This window comes from Trichosurus vulpecula, chromosome 2 (genome assembly GCF_011100635.1).
Source record: "Trichosurus vulpecula isolate mTriVul1 chromosome 2, mTriVul1.pri, whole genome shotgun sequence".
Lineage (NCBI taxonomy): Eukaryota > Metazoa > Chordata > Mammalia > Diprotodontia > Phalangeridae > Trichosurus > Trichosurus vulpecula.
In genome coordinates, this window is record NC_050574.1 from 71,805,878 (window position 1) to 71,818,443 (window position 12,566).

Here is a 12,566-nt window from a genome sequence, read left to right on the forward strand (position 1 = left end):
TGACTCCAAAGCCAACACACCTTCCACTGTATCACACTTCCTGAAGCTTCTGCAAGGACCAAATGATGTGTTAAAGCAGCTGGCAAATTGGCATGCACCAGAGAAATGATACTGTTTGCTACGATGATGATAAGTTATAAGGCAATTCGAGGGGGTGGGGATGGGGATGGGGCACCAAGATCTGAGTCCAGGGAGCCAAATTCTGGAGCCAGGAAGAATCGGGGCAGGCATGAAAAAGAACCTCATGAGGTCAGCACTGCAGGCATTGTTATCCCCACTTTATGGAGACAGAGAGACTCATAGCCACCTGCCAGGTCTCACAGCCAGTCACTATTTGTAGCCGGGACTCAAAGCCTCACCTTTCATCTCTAAATGCAATGTCCTTTTTGTCACACCAAAGGGTGGAAGGCAAAGGTCCCCGGGAAGCTCCAAGGACAAGTTGGAGTCCTGGGAAGCTGAGAGGACTGAGGACTAAGGACTTTCACATGGAGCCATGGTGTTATTGGTAGAACTGAGGCTCCAGCCTAGGACTCTTGGCTCTCAGTACAGTCCAGGACTTTTCCTCTACCCTGAGACAGCTTCTGAGGCTGAAAGACACAGTCTCAGAGAGATACTGGGGCAGATGGGGAGAGTAAAGGATCATACTTCAGAGAAGCCAGGATGTATGGTGGCAGGACCAAAGGCCTGCTCATACCTGCTCAGTGCCAGGCTAAGGGCAGCTACACCTGGCCGGAGCCAGCATCCTCTGTCCTGGGCCTCCTCTGGGCTCTCACAGGGCCAGGGTACAGCCTCAGGCTGGCAGGAAGAAGAAGGCCCATTGTGCTGACTTAGCTATTTGGGCTTACCTTCCCTGGGGGAGCCTAGCAAGAGCTGAAACCAGAGACTGAAAATGGGCTGTGTTACCAGAGACTGAAAATGGGCTTTGTTGCATAGCCATTGAAGGGGGTGGAAGAGAGAGGATGAGTCACATCCCTCCCCACTGTCCTTCCCCCCATTCCTCAACCCCAATATCCCTCAGATATAGTCATGGATGGGGAGAACAAAGGAAAATTCTTCCAGAGTTCAAAGTGGCAAGGTTAGCAAAGGTCATCTCATCCATTCCCCTGCCTCCCAGCTTCACAAGGCTCTCCCTCATTCTGGCAGATTTTCCCAGGAAAATAGCATTACTTACCCCTTTCGCTCCCCTTCCCCAAGGGACTGTCAGGAGTTCCTTCCTTGTACTGACCTCAGCCCCTCTCAATGTAGTTAGAACATGCTGGATCATAGAATTTAAATGTGGAAGGGGCCTGAGAGATAATCCCATCCAACTCCTTCATTCCAGAGGAGGAAACTAGAGCCAAGAAAGAAATGACTTGCCCAAGGTCACCCAGACATTATGCAGAAGAGCTAGGATTCAAACTCAGGTCCTCTTGGATTAAAAATGTAGCACTCTTTCTATCTCCTTATGCATTCTCCACTCGCCAGTGTGCTCTCTTCCCCTGTGGTCTCCACTAGAGTCAGCTGGGGATTCACCCATTCCCAATTCCATTTGCTATCCATGGTTCTGGACGTCAGGGAGTCTCTGCCCTTCCGACCATCCATCAGTGGGGCAGACCCAGAATGCCCCTTGTTGGCTATGCCCAGTTTTCACTTAAGAAGCTGAGTTTTTCTTCCACTTTCCCTCCCAGAGTTTCCACCCACGGATTTCCAGCCCAATTAATACAATGCCTGGGGCCAGTTTTCCTCCTCACCCAGGGCCCTAAGCCAGCCCCCCAGGGGGAGGGGCGCAGCCCAGGGGGCCCCTACCCAGTGAAAAGACAAGACAAGTAAGACTCTGAGAGGCTGCCCCCACAGGAGGGAAGGAGGGGTATCAGCTAGGCTCTTTCTCACCCGTTAGATGGCACCTTTCCTTCTTCTGGCTGGGAATTTGGACTCTTGGGTCCCATTCGTGTATTCTTTATTTCTATCTCTATGTGTCTCTGTCTCTTTTTCTCTGTGTCTCTGTCTCTGTCTCACTCCACCCCTTGCCCAGAGAAATGTAAATGGAAAGTGTGAAGCTCTGGGGTTCACACACACATACATAGTACCCTCTGCCTGCCCCTCCCCAAACTTTAGTCCCTAAAGAAGCCACTTCCCCCAATCCTAGGGCTAGGAAAGCCTGAAGTGATGTGAGAAGTCATCCACAGATCTCCAGGCCTCATTTGGGCTCCCCAGGCTCCTGAGGAGCTGAGTCACACCCATGCTACAGAGAGAGAAACCAAAACCCCAGGAGATAAACTCCCCCCTTCTCCTGACACCCCAAAGCACTTGCAAAGAGTCCCTGCCATGAAGATACACACACACACACACACACACACACACACACACACACACACACACGGGCACAGACAGGTCTCCAGAACGAGCTAAAAATGTCATTGAATCTTTGATCTGCTCCAATATTTCTTTCTCCCCCCAGCCCAGAATCCACCCCCTACTCTCCCAATAGGACTCCTGATGACCTTATCATCTGTTTTAGACAACAAGATGTATGTTCTATATAGGTGCAAACACACATACACCAACACTCATAACAGAATCCCAGAGCTGGAAGAGCCACTAAAGTCTTCCAACAAAAGTCCCCCAGAACACACCCCCAGCCTCTATTTGATGAGGATCATCCTTTCAGGGATGGGAACTCACTACCTCTGGAGACAACCAACTGGACTTTTGGACAGCTCGAATTGTTAGGAAGTGTTCCTGACACAGAGCCTAAAACTGCTTCTTTGCAGCCCACAGAGGCATTCTCTCACAGGATGACTCTTTAAGATTCTAGAAAAGTGCGAACCAGCTATGTTCCCAGGCCTCCCAGCAGAGCTAACATCCATCTGAAGAAGGGACCTGAAGAAGGACTGGAAGAGCCCAGAAGTCTCGCCTCTTCCACTCCCCACCTCCTGCTAGAGGGGACTGTGCTGAGCTAGCTTTTTCCCTCCTTTCCTACCCCACCCCACCCCCCTCTCAACATTTCATAATGAGTCAGGCTCCAGTTCCCTCCCCCTCCCCAGGGATACAGCACCACAGCAGGGATACTGAACAGGAGTTGGTAGGGAAGCTCTGTGGTCAGGAGGGGTAGAGCAGGCAGAATTCAGCCTGTCAGCCTACCCCCTCTGGTCCTGAGGCTACAGCCACGGGACTTCCCCAAAATTTGAACTAGAAAAGGCCCTTTCTCTAGCCCTTCAGATTTCTTCCTCCCCTCCCTGGCCCCAAACCCAAGGCACCATTCCTAGGTCAGGTGCCCAGTTGTGTGAGGCCCAGGGCCACACAATTAGCCCACAAGAATCTATCCAAAATGAAATTTAAAGAAAAGAATCTGTCCAGACCCTCCCCAAGGCATACAGGGTGGGGCTGACTCCCAGAGAACCTTGATAACAGTAACACTCAGATATGAGAATCCAAGACACCCCAAATCAGAAATGGGCAGTAAGGGTTGCCCTGTTCAGGCCAAGGGCAGTTGGACTTCTGGCCCAAAATTAGTTTCCAAGGGAAGAACAGCTGGCCACGTTGCAACACTGTTCCCCATGTTACAACATTGTTGCAAATCACAGCCCTGTTCATTTTCCAGGGTCAAGGTCTTCAGCACCAGCAATAGGTGTTAATTATTCTGTCATAGTGACTAGTCCAGAGCTCAGGAACCAGAGTAACAGGAAGAAGGCTGGCCATTGAGTCAGCAGAGACCCAAGTTCAAATGTAGCCTCTGACTGTCTACTAGCTTCATTACACTGAGCAAGTCACTGAACTCCCTGAGTTTCATTTCCCTTCACTACAAATGGGGATTATAATAAGGGCAGAAATGAAAAGAAATGAGATAACGATGTAAAGTATTTCACAGATAGCAAAGTAAGCACAACTAGGAGAACAATAGACACAATGACCGTAACAATGTAAACAGAAAGGAAAACCACCACAAAACAATCAGAACTGAACTGAACACAAAGAACAGGCTTGGCCCCCACAGAGAAAACATAGGGGGATGTGGGGTGTCCACAGGAGTGGAACATTGCATACGCCAGCAAGTGTTTGCAACGTGTTAGTATCCTTGGATGATTTTTTCTTTTTAAAAATATCACTTGGGGAGGGGGCAGCTTGGTGGTGCAATGAGTAAGGCACTGGCCCTAAAGTCAGGAGGATCTGAGTTCAAATCCGGCCTCAGACACTTGATACACTTACTAGCTGTGTGACCTTGGGCAAGTCACTTAACCCCAACTGTCCTGCCTTCCCCCCTCCAAGAAAAAAATCACTTGGTACATGGGATGACCTCTGGGAGCCAGAGGAAGAGGGATACAGGGGAAATCTTGGTGGCATAAAAGCAAAAGATATTAATTCAGTTTTTTAAAGTTTTTTTGCATACCTTAACATGCTACATCAGTGTTACCTTTTGTGATTACCACTGATACAGAATTCCTACAGATCTAGTAGGAACCTTAAAGGTCATCTAGTCCAATTTGCTCATTTGAAGATAGAGAAACTGAGGCCAAGCCAGGGGAAGGGACGTGACCTAGTACGGCCCAGTGGATAAGACAGAGAGCTATGAACCAGATGACAGCACAGTAAAAGTGGATGAAGCAGTGAATTGATTCCACCTGGAAGGAGGACGCCAGTGGAACACACCATGGCTCTGTCCTTGGTGCTGGGCTTGAAGACATAGATGGCCTGATTATCTACTGATGGTGACAAGGAGCTGGCCAGGATAGCTAATGTACAGGCTAGCAAGAGTGGAATCCTAAACAGTCTGGGACAATGGGAAGAACTGAAGAAGATCCATTTAATGCAGGCAAGTGTGAATTAATGGAAATCTCAAGAATCAGAAGGATTCCTCATACTTGGGCTCAGAAGATTAAATATATTAGTACATGATGTGAGAGGTTCATATGAAGACCTGGGGGTCTAGGGCAGCCCAAAAAGCTAATGTGATCTTAGCCTGCATTAACAGAAGAAGTGTCCAGATCAAGAGAGGTAACAATTGTTCTCTGCCCTGGTCAGCCCACGTTTAGGAGCACCATGATCAGGGATGGATATTGATAAGCTAGAGCAATATGAGGTGGGCAGCTAAGTGTCTCAGTGGATAGCATGCCAGGCCTGGAGTCAGGAAGACTCGTCTTCATGAATTCAAATCCAGCCTCAGACACTTATTAGCTGTGTGACCCTGGGCAAGTCACTTCACCCTATTTGTCTCAATTTCCCCATCTGCAAAATGAGCTGGAGAAGGAAATGGCAAACTGCTCCAGTATCCTTGCCAAGAAAACCCTAAATGGGGTCCTGAAGAGTCAGACATGACTGAAAACAATTGAACAACAGAGCAGTACTGTGAAAGGCAACCAAGTTAGAGAGGAAACTGGAGACCAAACCACATGAGGAACCATCGAAGGAACTGGGGGTAGCCATGTGAAAAAGAGAAGACATGGGAAAGCATGGCCACTGCCTTCACATATCATGAGGAAGAGAAACCAGGCTTGTTCTGCTTGGCCCTAAAAAGGGAGAACTAGAAGCAATTGGGCGAAGGGCGTAGAGAAGTCCCAGGAAGGAGGATTTTATCTCTATAGAGGGAAAAACTCCCTATCAGAGCTGTCCAAAGATATTTTGAGATACAGCCACTGGAGGTTTGCATGGACACTCAGCAAGGACATCAAAGAGGGGATTCTGGATTATGTATCCTAACCTAGATGTTCTCTGAAGTCATCTCCAGGCCTCAGAATTAATCCTACAGCAAGACCACTGCACAGTCAGGATTCGAGACCACAACAACCCTGTGAGGCAGGCAGGGCAGGTATTATTACCCCTCTCCCCATTTCACAGATGGGGAAACAGGCCCACAGAGAGGAAGTGACATGCCCAGGGTCACACAGCACACCAATGGCAGAGTTGGGGCTAAAAGCCGGGGTTCATGACTACCAAAACCCAGCTGCTTTTTGCTATGCCATACTATCTTCCACCAGTTCACAGGGATGTCAGCCCAGGTTCAGTGCTATTACAGTGAGGAAGACTATATTGGGAGGGGTCAGTGGGTGGCCTGTGCGTAACTGGGAGATCTGAGGCAAGGGCTGAAGAAGCTCTTATTCCACTCCAAGGGGGTGGGGATGGAAGGGGTGATTGGATTGATGAGATAAAGTGGCTTAGAGGTAAAAGGTGGTCAGGGAGGCCTTCTTAGCATAAGGCAAGATGGAAGTGGAGGGAAAGGTAAGAAGAACTGGGTGGGGGGTCAGTGCAGAACTACTTTCTCTGGGGTTGTCTGCCCTCTCTGGAGGAAGCAGGGCTTGGCCCAATACTTCTTCTTGCTCTAGGCTTCTACATAAATGCTGCATCCCCAGCCTCAGCAGCCTAGCTCCCAGGGGGAGTCTTAAATACATAACTGGCTCAATACACAAGAGAGAAGGGCAAGAATAATCAAGTCTGGGCATACTCCACAGCCAGCCAGCCTGAGGAAGTGGCTGACTTCCACAATAGCAGGAGGGATGGAGATTAGACACCCAGAAGCAGCACAGCATTGTTTAAAAAAAAAAGCAGTGCCTTGAAAGTCCTGAGTTCAAATTTCAGCTCTATTACTTAATATCTGAGTGACTATGTCACTAAACCTATCTGGGCCTCAGTTTCTTCATCTGTAAAATGTTGGGGTTGATGACCACTAAGGTTCCTTCTGGATCTAAATCTTGGAAATTAAGGGCTCTCCTCAGAAAGAGGTGGGCATCCACATACATTCCTCTGTGGTACTGACCCGCGGGGACATCTGACCTTAGAAACCTTGAAGTATCTCACTTCACCTAGAGGAGAATGAAAGGGGCAATGGGACCTACAGGCAGGGCCCAGAGAAATTGACCTGCAATGGTCCACCCCCTCCTTGGCTGGGACGGTTAGAGAATGGTCCCCTGAGTTCCGCCCCCACACAATTCCTGACCTGGCTTGAGGGAAGTTCTACCAGATCTCCCCAAAGCATGGCCCATAGAAGTTGCAGAGGTGACCCAAGGCAGCCCAGATTCAATTCTGGAAGGTGACCAGAGGCAGAAGGGAGGGACGAGGGTTAAGTGAAGGTGCCAGGAAGGACTTAAAGAAGGCTGAAAGTAGTGAGGAGCAGAATCAAGGGCTGTGGGATTTACTGCTTCCCCGAGGACAGAGGTTAAAATGGAAGTAAAGAATTCAGATTAGACTACAAGATCTTTCCCACAGCAAGGAGGTAGAAAGGGTCAAGTTCAGGGTGAACACCCGATTTCCTTGTCCCAAGCTGCCAGGAAGACCTAAGCTAGCTATGCCTCTGACTGCCAAGGAACTTGCTGAAGGCAGACATATATGTACCACACAGACCCATCACAGCAGCCCTGTGGCTTCACGTGCGTCTCCAAAGAGAAGCCACCAGGGAGTAAGTCCAGCCCCGGTGCCCAGGACCTACCTACCTACTCCCTTTGCCTATGTATGTTTGATTCTGAGGGCTGGCTGGGAGTTCAAGGCTGGGGAGAGGGGAGTGAGGAAAGGAGAGGGCTGTGGATCGGGACCATTAAATATGTCTTTGAAAATGGGTGTATGTCTATGATTGCGCAGTTTGTGTGAGCATGGGTGTGCAGGGGTGGGAGGGGAGGAGAGAGGTGCTTTTGGCCATTCATATATTTGTATTTATCAGCTTGTGTGATCATACAGAAGAGCTCATGAGCCCAAAATACAGGGTCTAAGGAAGGCTGAGAGAGGGGGGTGGTGTGGGGAAAATGGAACAGCAGATAACCTGTAGTTGGTGTAAATCAGAAGAAACCAAGGAAAACCAAGAAACTTCAGAGGAAGGCCTAGCTTTATGGGGGAAAAGAGCCCCACCTTCTCCTGGGAATCAGGGCTCTGGATATATCACTGATTTGCTGTGTGACCTAGGGAAACTCCTTTCCCTAGGCCTCTCTAGACCTTCTTCCTTTGTAAAATGAAGGAGGTAGGCATGGATGATCTCAGCTCTCCTGGGCCTGACATTCTGTGTTCTAAGGGCTCCCCAGCTCTGACATTCTGTGTTCTGAGGTCCCTCCCAGGTCCAACACTCCATATTCTAAGACCCTTCCAGCTCTGACATTCTATGTTCTATGCTCTAGGAGCCTGCCTTGCCTCTGATAGATGATGATTCTGGAAGATTCCGTCTGTCTTTTTAAAAGCCCACCATGGTACTGGAAGTTCTTGGGTAAGATCTCCAGGCACTTTGTAGGCCTGCTCTGTAGGTGGCCTAGAGCGACCTCTCTGTGTTGTTAGGCCCTAGTAGGTCTCGTTATCTCCTCTCTGGCCCTATTTCCTGCTGTCCTGGCTGTCAGCAAAGATGAAGATATACTCTAAGAGGGTCTCCTGAGGGGCAGGAGGGGAGGGAGGAGGAAGCAGTTTGAACCTTCACACAGAGCAAATTCTTTGTGGGAACAGGGAGCTTGCCTTGAAACAGAGAGAGGAAGGGGGAGGACTTGGAGGCCCACTGGCTTGGAAAAGGAATGGTCTGCAGGTCTCTGCAGTGGATGTGGTTAGTATGGTGGGAGGGTGTGTCAGTTCCATGGGGGCTCCAGACTATGGTGCCCTGGAAAAGTGTCCAAATGCCAACTAACTTAGGGTTGGGGGCTCAGGAATCCCTTGGCCAGGACCAGAGCCCAGTAGAAGATGTGAGCTGAATAGGATTCTCCTAGAACCCCCTGGCCCTAGGAAGAGGGTGGGGAACTTCATTGGGAAGCATCACTCTGACTCCCACAGTGCTATGGGAACAGTTATGAACTTACCCAAACACTGGGAAGCTTCAGACACACTCCAGTCTCTGAGCATGGCCAGGCAGTACTGCCCATGGCTGGGATAGTGTCACGGACAGGAGAGTGGGAAGATAGAGAGAGGGAGGTATTTGGCTCTGGGGAGGGAAGGGGATGATGGAGGCCCCAGGTACGAATGGAGTTCATGTCTCCAATTGGGGTTGATTGCATCCTTCCTGACTGCCTCTTGTCCATGCCTGAGCTCTACTCTCTCTACCTAGGATTGAGAAAAAAAAGTTGAGATCTGGGAAGGCAAGACCCCAGCAGACTGAGGACAGGAGTCTCTCCCTCTCTGGGCAGCTCCTTCACAGGACACTCGAAAGACCAGAGGACAGAGAGAACTACAGAGGATTAGAACAAGATTGCCAATGGGATGGACCAAGGTCAGTTGTCAGGAAGAGGGGTGAGATACCACAAGGGGCAGCCAAAGGAATATCTTTAAGACCCCTCCCTCTGTCTAGATTGGATGAAAGGCAGGGTGACAGGCAGGGTCAGCCCAGTTTCCAGTCCTGCAGCCTCAGAGGGTAGAGGGGATTTCCCAAGGCCAAGCACCTGTTCATCTTTCCAAGACATGCCTGGCATCTCCTGGAACAGCGGATGTGGAGCAAAGTTATCTGATGATCTAGTCCCGGAAAGAGGTGGGGGAGGCCTTTCCGGAGATGGAGTTAGGGTCAGGAAGGATATGGTGGGTCCTTTACCTGCAGTGACCAGCAGTAGAGATACAGGTCTCAGAGACCCTCCTGCCCCTCCTAGGGAAGTCATAGCTTAGAAGCAAGCACCTAGCATCTCAGAACCCTAAAATCAAAAGGAGCCTTCGAATCATACCTCTTTATTGTCTAGAAGAGGAAACAGGCCCAGAGAAGGGAAAGAAGTAGCTTCTTCAAGGTCACACAGACAGCAAGTAACGGACATGGGATTTGAACCTAGATCCTCTTGTGTCCAGATCTGGGGCTCCTAACACAACTCTCTAAAGGCCCATCCAGCAGAGCCCCGCCAGCTGAGATGGAGTGTTAGTGGGAACAAGCTCTCTGAGCTGCCCTCCTAAGAACCAAGACCATGAGTGTAAGCATCCGTTGGGGGGAAGGAATAGGCAGAATTTCGGCTTGTTATTAAGCCGGTCTCCAATTAGTGGACTGTCATGGCCCCTGCACCCAGGCCTTCCTCACGCCCTTTCCCAAGTTCCTCAGAGTCAAGGCTCTCTGTACAAACACAACCCTTGGGCCCCCAGCCCAACTAATGATCCAGACAATCAGCCCTACCCTTGTCTGGCCCTAAACGACCTGCCCTGACCCTGACCTTGACTCTTTGACTTAAGCCTTCACAAAAGCTCCCCTGATCTACCTAAGGTCTTCTGACTTGGTCAGATCCACAGAATAGATTGGAGCATGGGAAGGGCCTTTGCCCACTGCCCACCCCTCCCTAAGCTCTAAGATGCCTGCCTCCTTCCCTGCCTCCTCAGGGGGCAGGGCCCCACAGGGCTCCTCCATCTTCAGGCCCCTCTCCCCTCTTTGCCACGGGGATTCACCAGCCCAAGTTAGACAGGACAATGGAAGGAAGACCCACCTCCAAGGCTATGAGCTCTCTCAAGCCTGGGGGCTGAGCCTAGACAGTTCTCTGCGGGGGAGGGGGGATTATTAATAGATGCACATTTTCCAGGGAGCTGAGGCCGAGCGGGCACCTCCAGCCGCCCCAGTGCCAGGCCGAACCCTTCAACTGATACCCGCGGGGCCTCTCAGGTTCCTTCCTGGGCCTGTTCCATCCCCTCAGACTCCGTGCTCACAAGGTTGCGAGCTGCCAAAATTCATTCTTTACCTCGAAGAAGCCGGTTTGTTGTTTTTGAAAGTTGTAGAAGCCAGAGAGGGGGGCTAAGGGAGGGGGAGGGCATAGCGTCAGTGTTTCCAAATGAGTGCCTCTCCTCTTTCTCTTTTTCCCTCTGCTGGGAGCCAGGCCTGGCGAGGGCCGGGGAACCAGAGAGGGCCCAGCCCTGGAGTCTGCAGTAAACTGTCCCACACAGGGCATGGGCCAGAGCAAGAGAGTGACCAGGCCCCGGTGACCCACTGTTGGCTGGCCAGCCAGCCCAGGCATTAAAGGAGAAAGATTCTAGGCTGGGGGAGGGAAGCAGGGAGTAGTAGAGAAGATAGTAGAGGTCAATGGGGCCATGATGGGGATCTCCACTGAGGGTAGGGAAGGCAAGAGGAGAGAGATCCACCAGGAGTTATGTCTCAATGTGGGGGGTGGGGGGGCAGGGTGGAGCCTCCAGGGAAGGGTCTCAACTGTAGAAAAGTTAAAATATATAAGAATTTATAAGCTCTAAAGGAAAGAGAAGTGTATGTGTATGTGTGTATGAGAGAGAGGAGACGAAAGGAGAGGAGAGGAGAGGAGAGGAGAGGAGAGGAGAGGAGAGGAGAGCAGAGGAGAGGAGAGGAGAGGAGAAGAAAGGAGAGGAGAGGAGAAGAGGAGATGAGAAGAGAAAAGAGGAGAGGAGAGAAAGAAGGCTCACAACTGGGCATGGGCTGGGGCTGAGGTGGAAACACGGTACAGCAGAGGGACCTAAGATCAAGGTGGGCTGTGTGTGTACATGTGTTTTGGGGGGCCGGTATCCTGTATACAGCTTGGGAGAAGGAGGAGGGCTCTTGGGGAACTGGAAACAGAAAGGGCTGGAGAAGATCTGGGCGTGAAGGAGTAAGGGTGGGGGTGGGGGTGGGGGGACAGGTGTACTCGCTAAGAGGGAGACGACTGGGGGAGGAGGAGGGTGGTGAGAGGACAAGGAGACCAGGACATAGAGGCCAGCAGCTAGAGAAGGGGGACAAGAACAGGGCCAGAGTTCGGATGAGAACCCGTGAAGGGGCACTGAGTCTGGATAGAGCTAGGAAAAGGACAGTGAGGGAGTTAGGCTGAACCCAAAAGGAGGACAAGGGGTAAGGCTGAGAGTCGGGAAAGGAACAGGTAGGGGGCCAGGGTTCACTGAGAGATCAGAAAGCGAAGTAGGAAAAGCAGGCAGTCCAGGCTAAGCACGGTGCCCCGAAGCAGGATAGGGGTTAGGCTGAGTCCCGAAGCGGGGTGGAGTGGGAGACGGGGCAGGACAAGCTAGGAGCGGGGAAGGAGTGAGGAGACCGGGAGGACACAGAGGCAGGGGGCGTGGAGGAAAGGTCCGAGGCGGGGCGCCCAAAGCCGGGGGTCCCGGGGGTGTGACTCACATGAAGACGTGGTAGGTGAAGGCCCAGCCGCGGGGTCGTTCGAGCACGTTGTAGACCCAGTTCTGCAGACGGCGATAGCGCTTTTGGGCAGCGGTGGAGCGCTGGCCGCAGCCCGAGGCGGAGCCGGAGCCGGAGCCGGGCCCCGGCTGCGGAGGCAGGGGGCTGCCTAGGAGCCCCAGGCGGCGCGGGGATCCCGCCCCCGCCTCGCCCTGCTCGCTCTGCACCGCCGTGAGCGCCACCAGCTCGGGCTGGGGGGCATCCCCCGGCCCGGGGCCGGGCGGCGGGGCCAGGCTCAGGCGAAGCGGGGGGGCCTCGCCCCGGGCCATGGGCGGGGGCCAGCCCGGGTTGGGCTCCCGGGCGGACGGCAGGCGCGCTCAGCCCGGCTCAGCCGGGCATGGCCCCGGCCCCCGCCCCGCCCCGCCCCACCGAGCTGCCCCGGCCCGGCTCGGGTTCGGCTCCGGCTCCGGCTCCTCTCCGGGTCCTGGGAGCGCCGGCCCGGCAGAGACTGGCTGACAGCGAAGAGAGAGGCGCGGACCGAGGAGGGACGGCTGGCCGCAGGGAGGGCGGGTGGGCGCCCTGCGGGCAGGCGCCGAGGGAGAGCGGAGCAGAGCCG

At 52.4% G+C, this 12,566-nt stretch overlaps 1 protein-coding gene across 1 annotated transcript in view; it reads right to left on the bottom strand.

The window, feature by feature from the left end:
• The window catches only part of KCNQ4 (potassium voltage-gated channel subfamily Q member 4), a 74,241-nt gene extending 61,962 nt beyond the window's left edge, over positions 1 to 12,279 (bottom strand). Inside the window, exon 1 of the mRNA XM_036744635.1 lies at positions 11,954 to 12,279. Coding sequence (XP_036600530.1) covers positions 11,954 to 12,279 — 326 coding nt within the window. The remainder of the gene's footprint in view (positions 1 to 11,953) is intronic.
• Positions 12,280 to 12,566: the final 287 nt, after the last annotated feature.